Below are 19,728 nucleotides of genomic sequence, written 5' to 3' on the forward strand. Positions count from 1 at the left end.
CGTGTCACTGCACTCCAGACTCCAGCCTGGGTGACAGAGCAAAACCCTGTCTCAAAAAAAAAAAAAAAAAAAAAAAAAGGCAGTGCTGCTTCAGCGTAGTGAGCTGACAGCCTAGCTTACCTCCACTCTGATTTTGGTTCCCATTCCTAGGGTGGTGAAATAAGGGGGATATATAACCCCTTCTAATTATAAGCAAAAGTGAAGATTATCAGATCCTGCAACAGAAACATTCTGTTATTGAGTTCACTTAGGATCAAGAAACAAGAATCCAATTTATGAGAATCTTAGGTCCTCCAAAAACCCTAGGGGCACTTAGCACATGGAGAGATCTCCACTGGGGTCCCAAATGGGCTGCCCTCCTGCCTCTGGTGCTGACTCTGACTAGACATCAGATGGCACAGACACCGTGCTTCCTTCATTCCAGGTTGCTCCCTGGGACACTGTATGACTAGCACTTTCTAGGCCAGCAGGAAGCCAAGGTGGTGCCATCCTTGCACATGCCTTTTGAAAGCCAAACCACCATGAGAAATATGGTGTACCTGAGGAGTGCCCTTGGCCCAGCTCCTCCCACTTCAACAGAGACCATATGGTCCATAAAGCCTAAAGTACTTACTATTTGGCTTAACAGAAAGAGTTTGCTCACCCCTGCAGGGGAAACCAGGCTTTGTTGAGGTGGGATTTGAATCTGTGAAAGGCACTATTTATTTAACTGCAAGAAGAATATCAGACCCTAGGGTCTATGAATTTAAGATGAAAAAAGGGTCTACGTTATTTAAAGATTGTTGCTTTGGTTTGACACAAGACTTGGGAGTTTATCTACAATTTAAGTTCTGTTCCCAACACAAATGTATTCTATAGATTAAATGAACAACAGAATGTTTTATAAGTTTTTGTAGTCATTATATGTGTTAGTGGTTGAAAGCTACATTCCTGGGAGATAAAACAAGAATTTTGTACTGAATATCTAAGGAAGAATTTTGATAATAACATCTATTAGCTCAATAAATCTAACAATATAGAACTTGTATAATTTTAAATATTTTACATGTTATAATTTTAAATTTAAATATTTTACATTTTATAATTTTAAATGTGAATAGAAACTTTCCTTCCTACCTGTCTGGTCCATTCACAATATGCTCTCTTCATTGCCCTGTGTTCATGGAATAGAAATATCTTCATCCTTCCAACACAGTTCTTAGGAAATATGAAGTATTTGACATAATAGGGCTGTTTCTTCTCAAAGCTTATGAATCATCATTGTGACCTGGAGATTCTTTTAACATTAACCAAGGCTAAATGAAGATGTTTTAGTTTGTGACCCCTACATTGACTAGGCTTAGAGTCTATGTAATCTGCAATCCCAGCTGAAAGAGCATGTTTATCAGTGGCTCCAATAAAATCCAGCATTGAGTCTCATTGTCTAGCCAAGCTCAGTGGCTCATCCCTGAATGAATTACTGTGGGTGGAGGTTGGAGATGCAATGCTCTGATTGGCCAGCACTGGGTCACATGCCCGCTTTTGGCGTCAGGATGGAAATGAACTTCCTGAATCACCCAGAGTGCAAGGAGAGGAGGAGTGACTCTCCAGAGGAGAATTAGGAAGCCCTTGCCACCTGGTGGGGGCCAGAAAGAACTCCTCTCCACCAGTAGCTATTAGGTGGTAGATTCCGGATCTGGACCCTCATCTTCCTGGTTTCATAATATTTGTCTCCTATGCACGACGGTTAGCATTTTCTAAGTGAAGCAGATCTGAGCCTGTTCCAGGCATGACTGGCACCCGCTGAGTTCATGATTGTAGCTTGTGACACAGGTCCTTAGTAAATAATGTCCTACCGGTTCTTCTTGTCCTAGTGATCTAGAGCAGGTATTCTCCAGGGCACCTACAGATAGGTGTACATCTATATTATGACATTTTAGGGTAAGACAGCACCTCTTTTCTCTTGCTAGAGTAGGATCAATTTATACTTGACGTCTGTTTTGCAGCCTTTTTGAAAAAGCAGCTCATTTCCTCCCTCATCCCTGAAGCCCTCTTACTACTTTAGTGAGTAATACAAAGATTCAAAAAGCCAGACTCTCACACATTGAGGAGATATTCTTGCAAATAGACATGTCTTAGTTAAAAGCATGTGTTTCTCTTCTTTCGAGAATTGCTTTTTCCTATTCATTAGTCCCTTCTCAATTTCTCCAGCTCTAAAATGGGGATAATATATAGCCCTAGCTCACAAGTTTAATTTGAGGATTATATAAGGTAACACATTTTAAGTGCTTAGATCAGTGGAATAGACTTAGCGACTGAAACATGTTAGCCGTTATGAATGCTGTTATCCTCCTCATCCTCATCATCATCAATTATGATCTTTACCATCATAATAGTCATCAGCACCGATACCTAAGGAAGTACTATACCGTTTAGAATCCCCCCTCCTGTTAGAAGGAAACGCAGAGTCCCATAAACCACATTGGTCATGTGGCCTCTTTCTGATACAGTAGCCTACGATTCCAAAACCAGTAGAGCTACCTTCTTGCTTTCTTTAAAATTGGTACATCTTAGGGCACCAGGATTTATGGATGTTCTTGTATTCTTCTTAGCTGTCAATTCATGCTTCAGGAGCAAATTAACAGAAACATGACTTGGGCCATCTTTGGACCTATGGACCTGTGAGTTTCCCTTCCTTCCCATCTCCCCACATTGTGTGTCAGCACAGTGTTTTCCCAGGGGACCACTAAAGGGCAGCTCTGCCTGTTCACAGTGCAGTAGGCAGCAGCACACCTATGATGAAAGCATCCCTAGGGACTTGCCTCTGGCAGTGACTAGAGCTGCCTTTACCAGGCAGAACTCTGTAGAAGCCAGAGACAAAGGAGGAGGTTGGCCAAGCGCCTGAGCAAATCTGTTGAGAAGTTTGGGTCCAGGTATATGCAGCTTCCCTCCCTTCTCCCACCAGCTCCCAGCCCACAGGACTCTATCGTATAGGCATGCACACATTATTGGTTCATCCCGCATGAGGACTACCATTCTTGTAAGCAATAAGATTGAACTCTCTCAATGTAAACGCTGACCTCTCCCTCCAGAGACGTAGTGAGGAAGACTGCTAAATGTCATGATGTGGCGTAATGGTTGCGTCTGGGGTGTGGGTGGTGTTTTGTGTGGAATGTAAATGGAATTTCCTCTGATGGTTCCCACGTAGAAAACATAGCCACCTGTGTGTCCAAGTGTTTGAGGAGCACCAGAGCTCCCTCCTCCTCCCCATCCCCACCAGGACTTGCATTACTCAAGCCATCCAGTCTTTGGATTCAGACAGATAAACCCTTAGTTAAATGTTGCTGTCTCATTACCACATGCTCAGCCAGTATCAGTGTCCACAGCTTGGTGCTAATACATAAATTGGATCCCTCTTTGACTGGATGCTAAGGGATGGGGGGGAGGAGGGTGGTGCACAGAGGTGCAAAAGAGCCTCAAAGGAGGAGGTGAAGGCAGTGAAGGTCAGTGATCCTCGTACTCACCAATGTTAACAGGCATCGTTTCTGTGTTTAATAGCTCTTGGACAACACGGCCTTGTTGATTTATCTCCTAGCTCCTTCGTGGCATATATTTTTCCTTTAACTAGGCAACCTCTATGTGCTAAAAGAGTCTCTGTTGTCCCCATCGTTTTCCCTCTTTAATACCCAATCCTTGTCCCATCCACTCCCCACTTTAAGTCCCCATCCCATTCCTAATGAAACCAGATAGGCACTCTGGATTTTTAGAATAAACATGTTTTACTCTTTTTTAAATAAAAATCAAAAAACAAAAAAATCTTCTGGTTAATCAATTCTAGGATGTCAGAAACACTTCCAAGAGATCCAGCCTCTGTAAGAGTATGGTATGACTTATTCTAGAGTGAAAAAGGAAAAATAGTGTCCTCATATGATAATTCATATTAACCCTTCATTTATTTATGATAAGGTAGCTCTGAAAGTGACAGTACATTTATAAAAGGGACCTTTCTGAATGTCTGGGCACCTGTGTGGCATCATTTTGCAGGACAGGAAAAGGCAGTGCAGGCCAGCCGTGGTGGCTTACACCTGTAGTCCCAACACTTTGGGAGGCCAAGGCAGGCGGATCACATGAGGCCAGGAGTTCAAGACCAGCCTGGACAACATGGTGAAACCTTGTCTCTGCTAAAAATACAAAAATTAGCCTAGTGTGGTGGTGCATTCCTATAGTCCCGGCTACTCGGGAGGCTGAGGCATGAGAATGGCTTGAACCTGGGAGGTGGAGGTTGCAGTGAACTAAGATCGTGTCACTGCACTCCAGACTCCAGCCTGGGTGACAGAGCAAAACCCTGTCTCAAAAAAAAAAAAAAAAAAAAAAAAAAAAGGCAGTGCTGCTTCAGCGTAGTGAGCTGACAGCCTAGCTTACCTCCACTCTGATTTTGGTTCCCATTCCTAGGGTGGTGAAATAAGGGGGATATATAACCCCTTCTAATTATAAGCAAAAGTGAAGATTATCAGATCCTGCAACAGAAACATTCTGTTATTGAGTTCACTTAGGATCAAGAAACAAGAATCCAATTTATGAGAATCTTAGGTCCTCCAAAAACCCTAGGGGCACTTAGCACATGGAGAGATCTCCACTGGGGTCCCAAATGGGCTGCCCTCCTGCCTCTGGTGCTGACTCTGACTAGACATCAGATGGCACAGACACCGTGCTTCCTTCATTCCAGGTTGCTCCCTGGGACACTGTATGACTAGCACTTTCTAGGCCAGCAGGAAGCCAAGGTGGTGCCATCCTTGCACATGCCTTTTGAAAGCCAAACCACCATGAGAAATATGGTGTACCTGAGGAGTGCCCTTGGCCCAGCTCCTCCCACTTCAACAGAGACCATATGGTCCATAAAGCCTAAAGTACTTACTATTTGGCCCTAGGAGCCCACCAAGAGGCATCCCAGGCTGCCACAAGGGCTGGGGTTCAGAACACCATCAGGCCTAGGTGCTTTGGTTCTTGTTCATTAAAATCATGCACACATCAAATATTTTCTTTCTAGCCCTTCTAAGGAGAAAGAAAAATAATCTCCTAATCATTTCCACCCTGTGGATAAAACAAAATCCAGTTTTGTCATAAATGGGAGCCCAAACTGTGTGGTCCTTTAAAGAGCGTTCTCTTGGGTGGTAGAGCCGAAAGACCCCAGGAGTTTGCTTGCCCATGGCTCGCTCCTCACTTCACCCTTCTGAAGGAGCTCAGCTGCCCAGCTTCCAACATTTTGATTCAACATGCTCAGTCCTGGCAGTTGACATTCAAGCTGATTCATGTGTAGCTCAGCATTTTCTCCAGACAGCATGAGGTAGCCACCTTTGAGCAGGCCAAAGCGAAGCTGTCTTTACATGCTCCATTTCCAAGGAAGGCTGTTTGTGATTCCAAAACATGGCAGGCTGCGCCTTGCTCTCCCACTTGCCTTCATCCCTTTCTTTCTTTGGTTCCTGCAGTGGGAGAACACTTTAATCTGAACCCTGTTTTTTTTTTTTCCCCCTTCATTTTCTTTTGTCTCTCTCTCTCTTTTTTTATTTTCTTATTTTTATTTTTGTGTGTGTGTGATGGAGTTTCGCTTTTGTCACCTAAGCTGGAGTGCAGTGGTGCAATCTCCGCTCACTGCAATCTCCATCTCTTGGATTCAAGTGATTCTCCTGCCTCAGCCTCAGTAGCTGGGATTACAGGCACCTGCCACCACACCCAGCTTATTTTTTGTATTTTTAGTAGAGACAGGGTTTCACCATGTTGGCCAGGCTGGTCTTGAACTCCTTATCTCAGGTGATCCACCTGCCTCGACCTCCCAAAGTGCTGTAATTATAGGCGTGAGCCACCGCACCAAGCCTTCCCTTCCTTTTCAAACTGTATTCACAAATTGGCTCATTCTTGAGCCATCCTCACACTTAAGCCTTCCAATATCATTATCTGATGGCAGAGCTAGCCTCCATCATCAAATGAATTGAAGAAAAATGTAATGGGGTGATTAAAATATAAATCAACTAAACCTAATGTGATCCAGTCTGCTTAATAATCTACTGAATTTAAGAGCTAAACATCATGAATTTCATAATAATACTTATTAAGCATTCATTTAACTACTGAGTTATAATTATACCTTTATAATACCCTCTGTTCCTTGCCACTCTTGGTTTTTCAAAGACACTTCTAATTTCATATCATTATTTTAATGGGGCAATTTCAGAATAATTTGTATCCATTTCTCAAAGATGTGATTGTGGAACAGCCTTTTGGTTCTCATGGCACTTTTTTTTAAAGACAAATAACGATACTTATTTTCACACCTCTGAAGATGTGAGGGAATGAATTGAATCAAATGCAGTTATCCAGTTACCTATTTAATAAGTCATTATTGAGTGCCAACCATGAGAAGCAAACTCAGTATCAACCCTGAATAATTCCTCTCTTGATTTTTTTAAAGGATTCTGTGTATAATCTCTCTTTAACCTTTAGCAGATGTTTTGTGTTGGCTGAACTCAGAGAATTCTCAAACTGAATATTTTTACAACTTCACCTTTTGTGTCTTAGGCTCTTTTGAGAATCAAAGAATGATAGGAAATCTTCCAGCCGAATGCAGATACCCATCCCCTTGAAGACCACTGGGATCCAGAGATCCCGGGATGAGCTGCTTCTACAGGGAGGATTTCATTTTGACTACAACCCATGTTTAGAGAAGTGCTAGAAGATCATTCTGAGCAGCTTACTCGGGTTGAGAGTAATAAGTCAGGCTATTTTAATACAAAAAATAGGTTATTTCATGGAGGAAAAAATCTTGAATAAGTGATTATTGGCCTTGTCTGAAGGCCAATATAGGACATTAGAACTTCCTAATGTATGCTGTGGGGAGTCACTTGTAGTTCCTACAAGGAACAGACTTCTAGTGAAAGTATCCAATACAGGTTTGAAGGCAGGAGAGTAAGTCTAGAAATATAGGTTGGAGACTTGTAAAAGCAACAACAAGACTATTCACCAAGGTAAGAAATGGGAGGGAAAGTGATGAGTATGAAAGAGAAGGTGTCCTTGGGAGAATCAGACCTCTGGACTGTGGTGACTTTGCTTCCCTCCTGGACTCAATACCTCTTTGCTTTGGTTTCCTGCAATTATCACTACTTATGTGGCTCTGCTGACATTGTTGAAGAAGCACCAACTCGAGCAGCTGATGCCATTTAAAAAGCAGAATGCTCAAATTCATACTTCTGAGGCCATTTACTTGCCTAATTTGATATCTTTTTTATTCGTTGTCGTAGCTGTGTTGTTGTTATTGTTACCACTCTACTCAGCCATTCCACAACCGTACTTAAAACCTTCTGAATCTTTTATCTTACTCCTTTAGCCTCCAATAATCTGTTATTTTACCACTGCTGCTAGATTATTCTCCCAGAGGCCCACATCTGATCTATGCCATTTGTGATCAGACACCTCAGTTCAAACTTTCAATCACTCAGCATAAAATCTCCTGATCACTAATACTTTTGTGCACTTTTGATCCCACTTCTTCTCCTTCCTAAGACCCATGTTTCATACATTTCTCAGCCTTTTCTCTACATCTTCGGTCTCTTACTTTCCCCTGGCTCTGGCATCTCAGCCTACTGACCCCCAAATCAAGTCTCTCCTTCCTGCCTTGGCAAATTTCCTCTCAATAGTTCTTCATTACCTCAAGAAATAAAGTTCTAACCCCTAAAGAGCCTTTGCAAAAATACTGAATTATCTGGCTGCAAAGTTCTTGTCCCCATTGAGCCGCCATCCTATTCTGCTTCTTCCTTTATCATCAAATTCTTTAAAACATGTAAAATCATCACATTGACCTAGTCATGAAAACTAAAAATGTTAGCCATTCTCACTTCCTGGCACTTGCTCATGTTTATCCAGAGAGTTATCAAATCTGCTGAATCTCATCTTTTCTTCCTATCCTTCTGTCATGCTCCTGCTTGAATCCTAGTCACTGTGATTGCAGTGTCCTCCTGATGGTTCTCGCTGTCAAGGATTTCCCCATATTCTGAGTCAGGTTACCTTTGCTACTGCAGTGAGATTCCTAAGAAACAAATCTAGTTGCATCCTGATCAGGCGACCCCCCCATTCTCGAGTACCTGGCATGGAATGGGGGGATCGGCCCTTCTCGATCAGGCCGACCCCCCCATTCCACGCCAGGTACTCTTGAACTACTTTACCGGGTTCTACTCATTATTTTTTTCCCCAAAGCAAGTGTCTTCTGGCATACTCTATAATTTATTTGGTTTCAGTGTTTGCTGTCTGCCCTTCACCCTACCTCCGCATGTGAACCCTATGAATTGGTATTTTTATCTGTTTTGTTTACCTCATAGCCTAAGCATCTGGTATAGAGTGAGCATGCAGTACATTTTGGTTGAATGTAATAATGCCAGTTTCCCATTCTCAAATTTCCTTGTCCCTCTGCTCAGAGGATGAACCCCACATACCAATTCATTTCAAGAGCTTGCATGATCTGGTTGCAGACCCTCCAACCCCACTCTCTCTCCATTAGTGCTTCATCTCACCTAATGTCACTGAGGCTCACAGTTGACTGAGTTCCTTCAAGTCCCCAGACGTTCCGTGCTTTCATCCCTCTCTGTTCCTGTTGGGTCTGTTTCTCCTCCCAGGGATCCACTTCTCCCTCTTCCCTTTGCAGGAAGAACAGTTCCTCCTCTTTCAAAACTTAAGCCCAAAGTGACCTCCCTCGAGGTCTTCTCCAATGCTGTGAAGCAGAATTTGTTGCTCTCTCCTCTTCACCTCCATTGAGTTTTACATCGTAGCTCTGTTGTGGTATGTTCTTACACACTGATCCCTCTGTCTCCTCCTTGGGACTCTGTGCTCAAGACTGGTTTTCCTGTGTGTCTTCCCCAGAAATGGTCATAGTGTCTGGCAGAGATTTAAGTGGCCACTTAGTTAAATGATTGAAAAAAGGAGCTCCCAGTGCGTTGAACCAGGTAGTAAAAGGTTTAAGTGCCCTCTTCATTGCAATATGTCCAAATCATGGCTGCCCTCACCCCTAAACCTGTGCCCTCCCGTGTCTTCTTTGTCTCTATGAATGAAGGGTACTACTCTGCTGACCTGAATCTGGGAATTGCCAATGATCTGCCTCCAGTCCTTCAGGTCACTCATTCAGTCACTAAGTTCTTTTGACTTTGCTTCCGATGTGTCTCTCAATTCCATCTGCTTTCTTTCAGTCCTGCTGTGGGGAGCTCTTACTAGCTTATCACATCTGTCACCAATACAACTGCCATAGCACACACTCAAAATTGCATATGTATTGAATGAATGGATCTCCTGAGTTAAAACTATGTTCAGACCACAAGAAGCAGACTATCATTTTTATGTGGTCATTGGCAGGTTGAACTTGCAAGGAATGCATCGGTTGCAGAAGTCTGGATGATTTTTTTCAGAGACTGTGGTCAAGGCCAAACAAAGTGGTTTGGGATTTGCCACGGCTTCAGATACTGTTTTGCTTTCTGGGAAGTTGAATCCACACCCTCAATTTTGCCAAAGAGCTTGTTGTCTCTGATTATTCCTGTCTTAAAAATTTAAGTTGGGGTATTGGACTCTGTAAATATGGAAAAGAGTTAGTTTTATTTCATGTGGTAAAAAGAGGTTGGGATGATTGTGACCTTTAAGGAAGGGTCCACTAGGCATTATGAGTTTGAAAGTCTGAATATGCTCAAGTGTTCCGTTATTGAGATTAGCGTAGATTTTCCTAAAGATACCCCCAGCTCTCAATTTCTAAGTTTTTTTTTTTTTAAGCAAGACTCCAGGAAAAGAAAAACTAGTGGAATTAAGACAATTGTAAAATCTAATGGAAGTGTGAGTGATTCTAAAATAGATCAGTAATCCTAAAGTACAGTCACTTGCTTAACAGATTTCAGTGCTGCTGAAGGTCTAGGTAAAGCCAGGTAGTAGGAAGTAGAGAGCAGTGGGTGTTGGAGACATTGGCTTTGGAATAGACAGTTGATAAATGTTTTCTCTCTTCTTTTTTCTCAGCAGACAGTGCTGTAGTGATTGCATTTGCCAAGTCTTATTTGAGAAATTGCTGGACCAGTAGTTACACTGACTCTCATTTGATTCTTCTGGTGGCCTCTCCCTGTTTTGGGCGGATTCCCTGACTTGTCCTGAGAGCTCTCTTCCTCTTTCTCTTCCTCCTCCAGCCTAAGTAGAAGTTGAGCAATTTGGCTGGGGTGTTCTGAATCTCTAGGGTTTGGCCAACTGTCCTCAGCCTTCAGAACACCCTGGTATGACTTCCATTCCAAAAGGCAAAAAGAAACTCTGGTCACGTGGTTTCTGTTATCTGTAACCATGGAAAACGTTGGCCATCTGTGAGGCTCCCATTTTAACACTCTTTTTCTCTCTTTATTTTCATCTCTTTCTTGGAAATAACAAGCTGAGGAAGTGGAGAGGCTGGCGGCGATGCGTTCTGACTCCCTCGTCCCAGGCACCCACACCCCACCCATCCGCAGGAGAAGTAAGTTTGCCAACCTGGGAAGGATTTTCAAGCCTTGGAAATGGAGGAAGAAGAAAAGCGAAAAGTTCAAACACACGTCAGCAGGTAAGATGATTTGGTTTTTCATTTCTCATTGGGTATTTGTTGCCTTCAACTCTATTATCTTAATTAATAGAATTGAATTGCAATAGGCTGTTTGAACCAAAGGGAAAAAAATATCAAGCCTTGAAATTGCCCTTGTCTTTAAAAATTCTTCAATATGACCAAGAATGACTTTTATATCTTATGTGTTTTCTCATATCTCATGTTTTTTTGTTTGTTTTTAAATTAAAGAACCACTCTTTTTATTTGATCTATGAATAATCTGAATTTAGAACTCCCCCTTTTCTATAATTGAATGCTTTTATTCTGGCATTGATGATCTATTTATTATATTCAATGTTATTTTCACTATTCCAGTAAAAGTGAACACATAGCAGAAAACAAGTTATATAGTTACTGGCAGGTAAGAATAGGTTATTTCATGGAGGAAAACCTTGAATAAGTGATTCTTGGGCATAACAGGAAAACAAAGAATACAAATGAATCATTGTAGTGGCAAAGATAACTGTACAGTTTGTGGCTCAATGGACAGCAAAGAAATGTGGGGCAAGTCAGCACAGCTGAGGGGTTAAGAGCACAGATCCTGGAGCCAGACTTCCTGGGGTTGAATCCCAAATCTGATACTTGCTGGTTGTATGATCTTGCTCAGTTTATTAATACTGTGCTTTGGCTTCCTCATCTATAAAAATAGAAGTAAGAAAAATACCTTATATGAGTTAATGTTTGTGGAGAGTTTGTGTGGCATCTTAGGTGGATATTTTTTCAAGAAGTAAGGGTGTGCAGAGGGAAATGTGCTACAGGGAGAGACACAGAGTTTTGACTTCGCCCCATTGGGTCTGAAGTCAGATAGTGGAAGAGCTATATAGATTCTCTTTGGTTTTGGTCGGTTTGGGCTGCCATAACAAAATACCATAGACTGGGTGGCTTAAACAACAGAAATGTGTTTCTCACAGTTCTGGAGGCTGGAAGACCAAGATCAAGTTGCTGCAAGATAGGTTTCCTTCTGAGGCCTCTTCTCTTAGCTTGTGGATGGCAGCCATCTTGCTGTACACTCACATCACCTCTTCATTTTTGTGTGCACAGAGAGAGCATGTGAGTGAGTGTGAGCAGGCTGGCGAGAGTCTCTCCTTATAAAGACGCTAAATCCATCATGAGTGCCCTACCTACATGACCTCATCTAATCCTAATCACCTCGCAAAGTCCCCTTTCTCCAAATACCAACACATGGGGAGTGAGGGTTTCAACATGTGAATGTGGGAGGGTCACAACTAAGTCCATGGAACTTCATTTTGATTTTTCTAATCACGTGCCCAGTCATTCCCAGGGCTACCCTGGCTTGAAGGCTTTCATTTCCTTCTTCCCTCTACATCGTCAAAAACTCAACCTGCCTTCTCGCCTGCTCAGAATCATCACCTCTTCCATTTCTTGGGTTTCCTCCCGCTTTGCCTCAACCCCAAACTAACCTTGAAATAGGAGATGTGCTTCTTGTCGCTGAATATCAGTCCACAGATCTGAGAATTTTAATGCTAATCACTTCTGGAAAAGAAAGAGAATAACATAGAAAAGCGGCAGAGTCTTGAAATCTTAATTCTCATGGTAGCCATGTTTTCTGACTAGCTCATGTTTTCTGACTCTGTTTCTTAGATGGAAGCCCCACCATGCTGATGTTATATTTGTTAATTCCTGAGATAAGAATGAATCTCTGAATTTCATAAATTTCTAAATCATTTCTCATATAAGTCCCGCCACTCTGGCTCTGCATTCTCTACTCTCTCAGTCATTGTACTGGTTCCTTAATAAGTGTCGCAAAACCTGTAGGTCATTTGTGCATCCCTAAAAACAACTGAGTGATTTACAAGTGAACAAAACTCCAAATGCGTATCCTCTGCTGAGTGAGACAGAAAAGGGCACTTAGGTCATTGTCTCAGAGAGAAGAACTCTAAATGAAATATATTCTTTAGGCAAAGTAAGATGTAAGACACTGAAACAAGAAAGAAAATGGGAGTGTTTTATAAGCATTGAAATATATGTATATACACACACACACATACACATACACATATATATATATGTGTGTGTATATATATATATGTAACAAAGATGCCATAAGGTCTCTTCCTGCTTTGCTAAGCAAAATGGTTTGTATATACATTTCGGTAATTGTCATTTGTCAGCATGAATCCCTGAATGATGGAATGGTGGATGCATTTCCTCCTGGCCAGTCAAGGGCTTGGTTTAGTACATTTGTCAAGGCCACAAGCCAAAGCCCTGAGGCTTCTTACATGACCCATTATGCCAACTTCTTCAAGACATTAGAAAACATATCACCTGATAGGTGCAAACACAGTGGCATCAGATTACTCACGAATTATTAAACATCTTCAAAAATTTTTGTTTTAAGCTCGTTTGGGAGAAAGAATGAAAACATGCGACAAATAGAGTTGCTAACCTTAAATCATTCTTATCATTAACGATCATAGCAAGTTTTTGTGATCTCTATGGCCAGACTGATGAACATGGCAGGTGAATGCGATATTTGTATGCAGTTTTGTTTTGTTTTCTTAGCGACATTCTGCTCCTGAATTAAAGAAAGTAGAGAATACAGTAGAGAATACCTTTATATCATGATAGATGGATGGGCATGTGATATAACTAAAGATATGCTAGTTTTAAGAAAGTTGGCCAAGCACAGTAGCTCTCTCTTGCAGTCTCAACATTTTGGACAGCCCAGGTAAGAGGATCCCTTGAGCCCAGGAGTTAAAGATCAGCTTGGGCGGCATAGTGAGACCTCATCTCTACAAAACATAAAATTAGCATGGGGACACATGTCTGTAGTCCCAGGTACTCAGGAGGCTGAGGTGAGAGGATTGCTTGAACCCAGGAGTTCAAGGCTGCAGTGAGCTGTGCTTGTGCCACTGTCGCTTGGGTGACCAGCGGAGACACTATCTCACACATACCAAAAGCAAACTTTTCCATGTGTGTATAAGAGTCATATCTAAATAAATATACATGAGAATTGGTTGACTGAGGGAATGTTCATTGGTTAGTCAATTTTAGCTAGTATACATATTTTTGTCTTGTATGTATGTGTTGTTAGAGGAAAAGTTATTCATTGACACTTGTTGAAGATAAGGCAGTCTTTATTCAAGACCACTGAGAGAAGTATAGGGACCACTGCAATCGGGTCTTGCAGTGGGAGAAATGGTCAGGACTCAACTCTGATACAGCATGGACAAGTGGAAATTTACAACCAGGGAGCAGAGTGAGGGTCCCTGGGTAGAAAATTACTAAAAGGAAACATCAAGAGTAAGGGGGATTCTGGCTAAGCCAATGTAACAGGATTCTTGCTGAAGACAGGCCAGGGTGATCAGATATCACCTGGGAGATGGTGGGGACTGAGGAACCTGATGATTAAATAATGAGAATGATATGATATTGAAGATGGGGAGATTCTGCTTAAACTGACTTACCAGGATCCTTGCTGAAATTGGACAATGGAAAGAAGAACATGGAAGGCCAAAGTCAGGCTCAGTGAAAAGGAGTTCAGGGTGGGAGAAGGGAGAACGAAGAGAAGTTGGTTAATGAGTACAAAACTACAGTTAGTTACAAGGAATAAAGTATAATAGATTAGACTATAGTTAAGAATTTTTTATAAATTTCAAATAGCTGGAAGAGAAGAATTGGAATGTTCTAACAAAGAAAAGATAACTGTTTGAGATGATGGATATTCCCAATTATCCTGATTTGATCACTATACATTGTATACATGCATCCAAATATCACCCCCAAAATATATACAAAATGTATGTATTTATATACAAATATATATCAAAATGTACCCCCAAAATATATACAACTATTGTGTATTAATTTAGAAAAAAGGAAAAAGGAGTTCAGAGGAGGCTGAGTAGACTTTGGTTAATGAGAAAATCTTACTCAGTCTATGTCATATCCTTTCATATGTACAATATTATCCACCTTTTTAAATACAATGGATAAGTCCATGTAATTGTATTATTTATTTGTATTTAAAAGTATATCCTTCTTTGAACACACAAAAAGACATCAATACAGTGTTTACTTGGCTTGTTATTGTTTACAGACTGGGTTCCATTTATAATTTGCCATGATTAGCTATACTGTGGTTTAACTGTAACTTGTTACAGGGGCTTATGTGTCTCTTTGTAATTAAATTTCTGAGTGTACTTTTCTGCAAGGAATAAATTGCAATATTTGATAGTAGATAGCGTACCTTATACAAGGGGACACTCAGAAATCTTATTTGCTCTTGTATAGCAATAAGAAAACTACATTGGAAAGTTATGATTTCAACGTTTCCCTCAATTTTGACATCAACGTTTACATGAATGTTTTGAACTTAGACCTCCACTTTGAATGCTACTCTTACATCTTTCCTATTCTAAGCTGAAGGCTGCCATCCTTAAAAGGTCCTGAGCGTTAAGACCCAGAGGCTGAGCTCCAGATGGTGGTAAAAGCACTATTAAGACAAGGAGTAGCTCTCAGCAGCAGTCCTGCATCACAGGATGGCAGGAGGAAAACAGGAATGGATGAAACATAAAGTAATGGGTCCTCAGGGAGATGATCCCCACATGCCTTTCAGTCTGCCCTCCGAGGCCCTGCCCAGGGCTTGTGAACCTGTGAGCCTGATACATTCAGCTTCTTATGTGAATCTGCAGTGGTGTCCACAATGTGCCTCCACACCTGCCCCAGGAATGAAGACAGATGATAACATCCCCTCTGAAATAGAACAGGCAGTGCCTCCCCAAAATAGTCAACTGCAGCGATCTTATCCAAAATCCTTGAAAATGAGGACTGTATTTATAGAAAAGTAGAACTGGCAGGCAGAAACTGTGAAGACACCACTGAGTTATGCTTTTATTTCCTCTTGACAGAAAATCATCAGCTGCAGGGGTTGGCCCTGGAAATCTACAATGTGTCAGAATTCCCTTTGTGCTTTTAAGATTTTCTGCACACCTAGGGTCTTGGGTGTTGGGGGGGAGAGAAAAGCATGAAAAACTTTTACTGAGTGTCTACCACATGCCGGAATGTCACCTGGCTCTGGGTATATAGCTGTGAGCCAAACCAGACCTAGTCGGTGACCTCCTGGCATGCACGATATAGTGGAGAGACAGCTGGTCAAATGTTGAAATTACAAAAGTAAAGGTAAAGTCACACCTGTGATAAGGGCAATGAAGGAAAGGTACTTGGGAGAATGAGAGGGGGGACTTCACTTAGTCTTGAGGGGTCAGGGAAACTTTCCTAAGGAAGAGAGGTTTGGGCTAGAGTCTGAGGAAAGTGTAGAAATGTAGAAAATGAGCAGCAGAAAGAGCTTGTGCAAAGGCCCTGTAGTAGAAGAAGGAGAGGTGAGCAGTCTAGGAGAGCGAGAAAGACCAGTGGCTAGAGAATGGAGAGCTGAGTGTGGTGTGGGCTGAGGCTGGAGAGGTAACCAAACACCAGCTCCCCACTGATTCTGCCTTGTTTAGAGCAAATTCAGGAGTGTGTGTGGCTGCAGACAACCAGTGGGAGGTATTTTGCAGATGATAGTAGCCTAAACTAATGTCTGGTAGTAGAAAGGGATGGATTTGAGAGATTTTATAAGGAACAAACGACTTAGTAATGGGGCAAACATGGAAAGGAGAGATAGAAGCAGTGTCACCTTTGGAAAGGAATGTTCCATTTTGACATTTGGGGGCAATATTATTTGGTCTTAAAAGAGAAAGAAATCCTACCATTTGTGACAAAATGGGTAAACCTGGAGGGCACCATGCCAAGTGATATATACTGGGTACAGATGGACAAATGTGGCGTGAGCCCACTTCCATGAGGTATCTGAAAGAGTCAAGTAGAAGGGCGGCTTCCAGGGGAGGGGGAAGTGGGGAGTTGTTTCTCAATGGCCATAAAAGCTCAGTTATGCAAGATGAATTAGTTCTAGAGGTCTACTGTATAATACGGTGTCTCTAATTAACAATCCAGTATTATGCACTTAAAAATTTAAGATGGTAGATTTTATGTTAAATGTTCTTACCACACGCACACACACATACACACAAAAAAACCCCACAGAGGGACACAAGGAAACTTTTGAAGGTGATGGATGTGTTTATTACCTTTATTGTGGTGATATCTTGGTTGTATGCATATGTCCAAACTCATCTACTTGTATATGTAAACATGCAGTTTGTACACAATTATACCTCAATAAAGTTGACAATTTTAAAAATAAAAAAATTGTTTTAAAGTGTAAAGTTTGACACCCTAGTGTTGGTTTATGGTGGTGACTTTACCTGAGATGAGTACTTTAGAAGAGTGACAGGTTTGGGGGTATGATTCCAATTTTAGATGTGTAGGTATGTGCTTGAGTCAACTTTGTGATATCCAGAGTTGGCAGTTGAATATATGGAATGCAAAAGAGAGGTCTGGGCTGGTTATGTAAATTTCAGGTCATTTGCATATGTATAATAATTAGAGTGATGATTACGTATAAGATTGGCTAGGAAACAAGAACAGAATGGAAAGAAAAGAGGGCCAAGGACAGTCTTATAGACAAGGGAAGATTATTGTCCCTGAGACTAGATAGAGGAGGAGGAGCCTGTAAAGGAGATAGAGAGGCAGTGGCCAGAGAGGTAGGAGGAAAACCGTAAGCCTAAGATGAGGTGGACACCAAGAACAGAAGGCATCCAGGAGGCTACAGTTAACTGTGTTTAATACCATGAAGTCAAGTGGAAGAAGTACAGAAAAATGTCCGTCAACACTAGTGGTTCCACTCAACTAGAGATTATTGGTGACTTAGCAAGTGCTGCCTGGGTGGATTGTTTGGGGCAGATGTCAGATTAGTGTAGAGTGAGAAGTTAGTGGGAACTGGGTGAAAATGGGGTTACATTTTTGAGAAGGTCAGCAGTTAAGTGGGTAAGAAATAGGACAAGATGGATGATGGAGGAAATCGATATGTGTCTGTAGGGGGTTGTATGTGTGCCTTCTGATTTGTCACCATTGTTTGTCGCCATGCAAGAGAGATCAAGAGGAAAAGCAAATGTGAAAGAGGCAGTAGAAGGAGTTAGAATATATGAGACGGAAGAGATAGGGTAAAGGTGCTGAGAAGTGAGGAGTAGATGGGTTACAAGACACGGAAACAAGGGCTAGTATCAGAAAAGAAATGAACTCCACTGCAATCAGAGGGAAGCTGCAGCGGTAGATAGAATGATACATTTGGTGAGCTCATCCAGTGGTGACTGAGTTTGTCTAGGTAATAAGTGAGGTTATCTCCTAACAGGGAGAGGAGGAGAAGAACGTACAGGGTGAATTCCATTCCAGATTGATGATTATGACTCTACTTGATACTGATGATTTTTTTCACTGGCTTTTGGCTGTCCTGGTACAGCTAATAGTTGGGTCCATCCAGAACTGGAGCTTTGCCAGATAAGTAGAAAGAAAAGGAGGGCAAGGGAGATTGAGTTAGTTTCCTAAGCTGCTATAACAAATTACTATAAACTTAGTGGCTTAAAACAAGAGCTTCTCCTGCAGTTCCAGAAATCTAAAGTCAAAGTGTTGGCAGGGTGGGTTCCTTCTGGAAACTCTAAGGGAGAATCGGTTCATGCCTCTCTCCTCCCTGCCAGTGGCCACTGGCAATCCTTGGTGTTCCTTAGCTGGCAGCTGCATAATTTGAATCTCTGCCACCACCTTCACATGGCATCTCTCTGTGTCTCAAGTCTCTCTCTTTCTCCTTTTCTCTTATAAGGATACCAGAAATTGGATTTAGGAACCACCTGTATATCCAGGATATTCTCATTCAGATATCCTTGAATTTGTTATATCTGCAAAGACCTTATTTCCAAATAAGATCACATTCATGGGCACCAAGGGTTGGGACTTGGATGTATCTTTTGGGGGACACAGTTTGGCAGGGGACCCACTGCAGTACTGAATTTTAGATAGGACAGGAAAGGTCCAGGGGAGTTCAGAGGAATTAGAAAAAAATCAATAAATATTAATTTCCAAAGAGGTCAAAGAAGTTTAAATTGGTCAGTGGGGACAATTGCAGAAGCAATACAGATCACGAGCTGATGGGTCAACAGCTGCATTCTTGCATTAGTGGTTTTTAAGTTTGTACAGCTATAGAGACAACATAAAAACTCAGACCATGGGAGTGGACAGTTGAGGTAGAGGAAGAAGTTAGGAAACTGGAAATTGCCTTATTGAAAACATGGTAAATGATCCTACTTACTAGTAGACTAACAGCTATATATCTTATTTTCTGAGTTTTGTGCTGACTTAATTTGCCATTTTCACTCGAGGAAAAAAAGGAAATTTCCTCTTTGGTTTTTGCATTCAACTAATTTTGAATTGATACTTTCTTGGAAAAATTTTCTGTTTTTCTTTTTCCAAATTAAGATGTTTTGGTCCATCATATTTTTAAGCAATAAAGTACTGCAGTTCAATTGATTCATAGAAAATCAAAACCATAATTTGCTTTTGAATGTTTCACTCCAGCTATTAGCATACCCACCTAATATAGGTAAAGTAGTATGATAATCAGGCAGCAGCTTCAAATACAAATAATTGATTGCTTGTTCATCTTCCATGCAATTGGGAACCTGTGAAACGTAGCCTTAGTCTGCTTGTGTCAACCTCACCTAAATGATGGCAATAATGAAGGGCTGGGCTGGAAATATGTTGGAAACTTTCCTGATACTCATGACAGTGTCCAGAAACAGTCTCCTTGCTTTTGCCTAGTATTTTATTTGCAACACAAGACTGATGTAGCAGTATGTATGCACAGGAAAGTCTTTAGGTACTCAGGTGAGCATAGAGCTCCAGCCCTCTCCCTAAGCCCCCTCTGCCTAATTGTCATTTTGCCGTAGGTTCTGTTTATCCTGAAATCCCCCAATCAAACAAGAACCAGCCCTTAACCCTGGCCTGTTAGACAACCACTTCACCTAGTTTCTTAGCTTCCTCTTTCCCACAGGGCTAGACTCTGCTTCCTTTATTTCTTCCATCAATTCACCCAGAGTTGCTTATGACTTTAACAACCACTATGTCCCAGGAATCACTTCCATGGAAGCCCACGTATCTAGAATTACTCTTCTTTAAATAAAAATCCTTGGATAGCCAAGGCAGTCTACATTGGATTCTGCCTT

General features: G+C 41.5%; 1 protein-coding gene across 4 annotated transcripts in view; it reads left to right on the forward strand.

Annotated features, from left to right (window-relative positions):
- Nucleotides 1-19,728, forward strand: part of PHACTR1 (phosphatase and actin regulator 1) — a 573,087-nt gene that overhangs the window by 328,501 nt on the left and 224,858 nt on the right. For all 4 annotated transcript variants that reach the window (XM_011962700.1, XM_011962701.1, XM_011962699.1 and 1 more), the window contains exon 5: nucleotides 10,412-10,576. In XM_011962700.1, coding sequence (XP_011818090.1) covers nucleotides 10,412-10,576 — 165 coding nt within the window. The remainder of the gene's footprint in view (nucleotides 1-10,411; nucleotides 10,577-19,728) is intronic.

The sequence above is a fragment of the Colobus angolensis genome, unplaced genomic scaffold (genome assembly GCF_000951035.1).
Source record: "Colobus angolensis palliatus isolate OR3802 unplaced genomic scaffold, Cang.pa_1.0 Scaffold6, whole genome shotgun sequence".
Classification (NCBI taxonomy): domain Eukaryota; kingdom Metazoa; phylum Chordata; class Mammalia; order Primates; family Cercopithecidae; genus Colobus; species Colobus angolensis.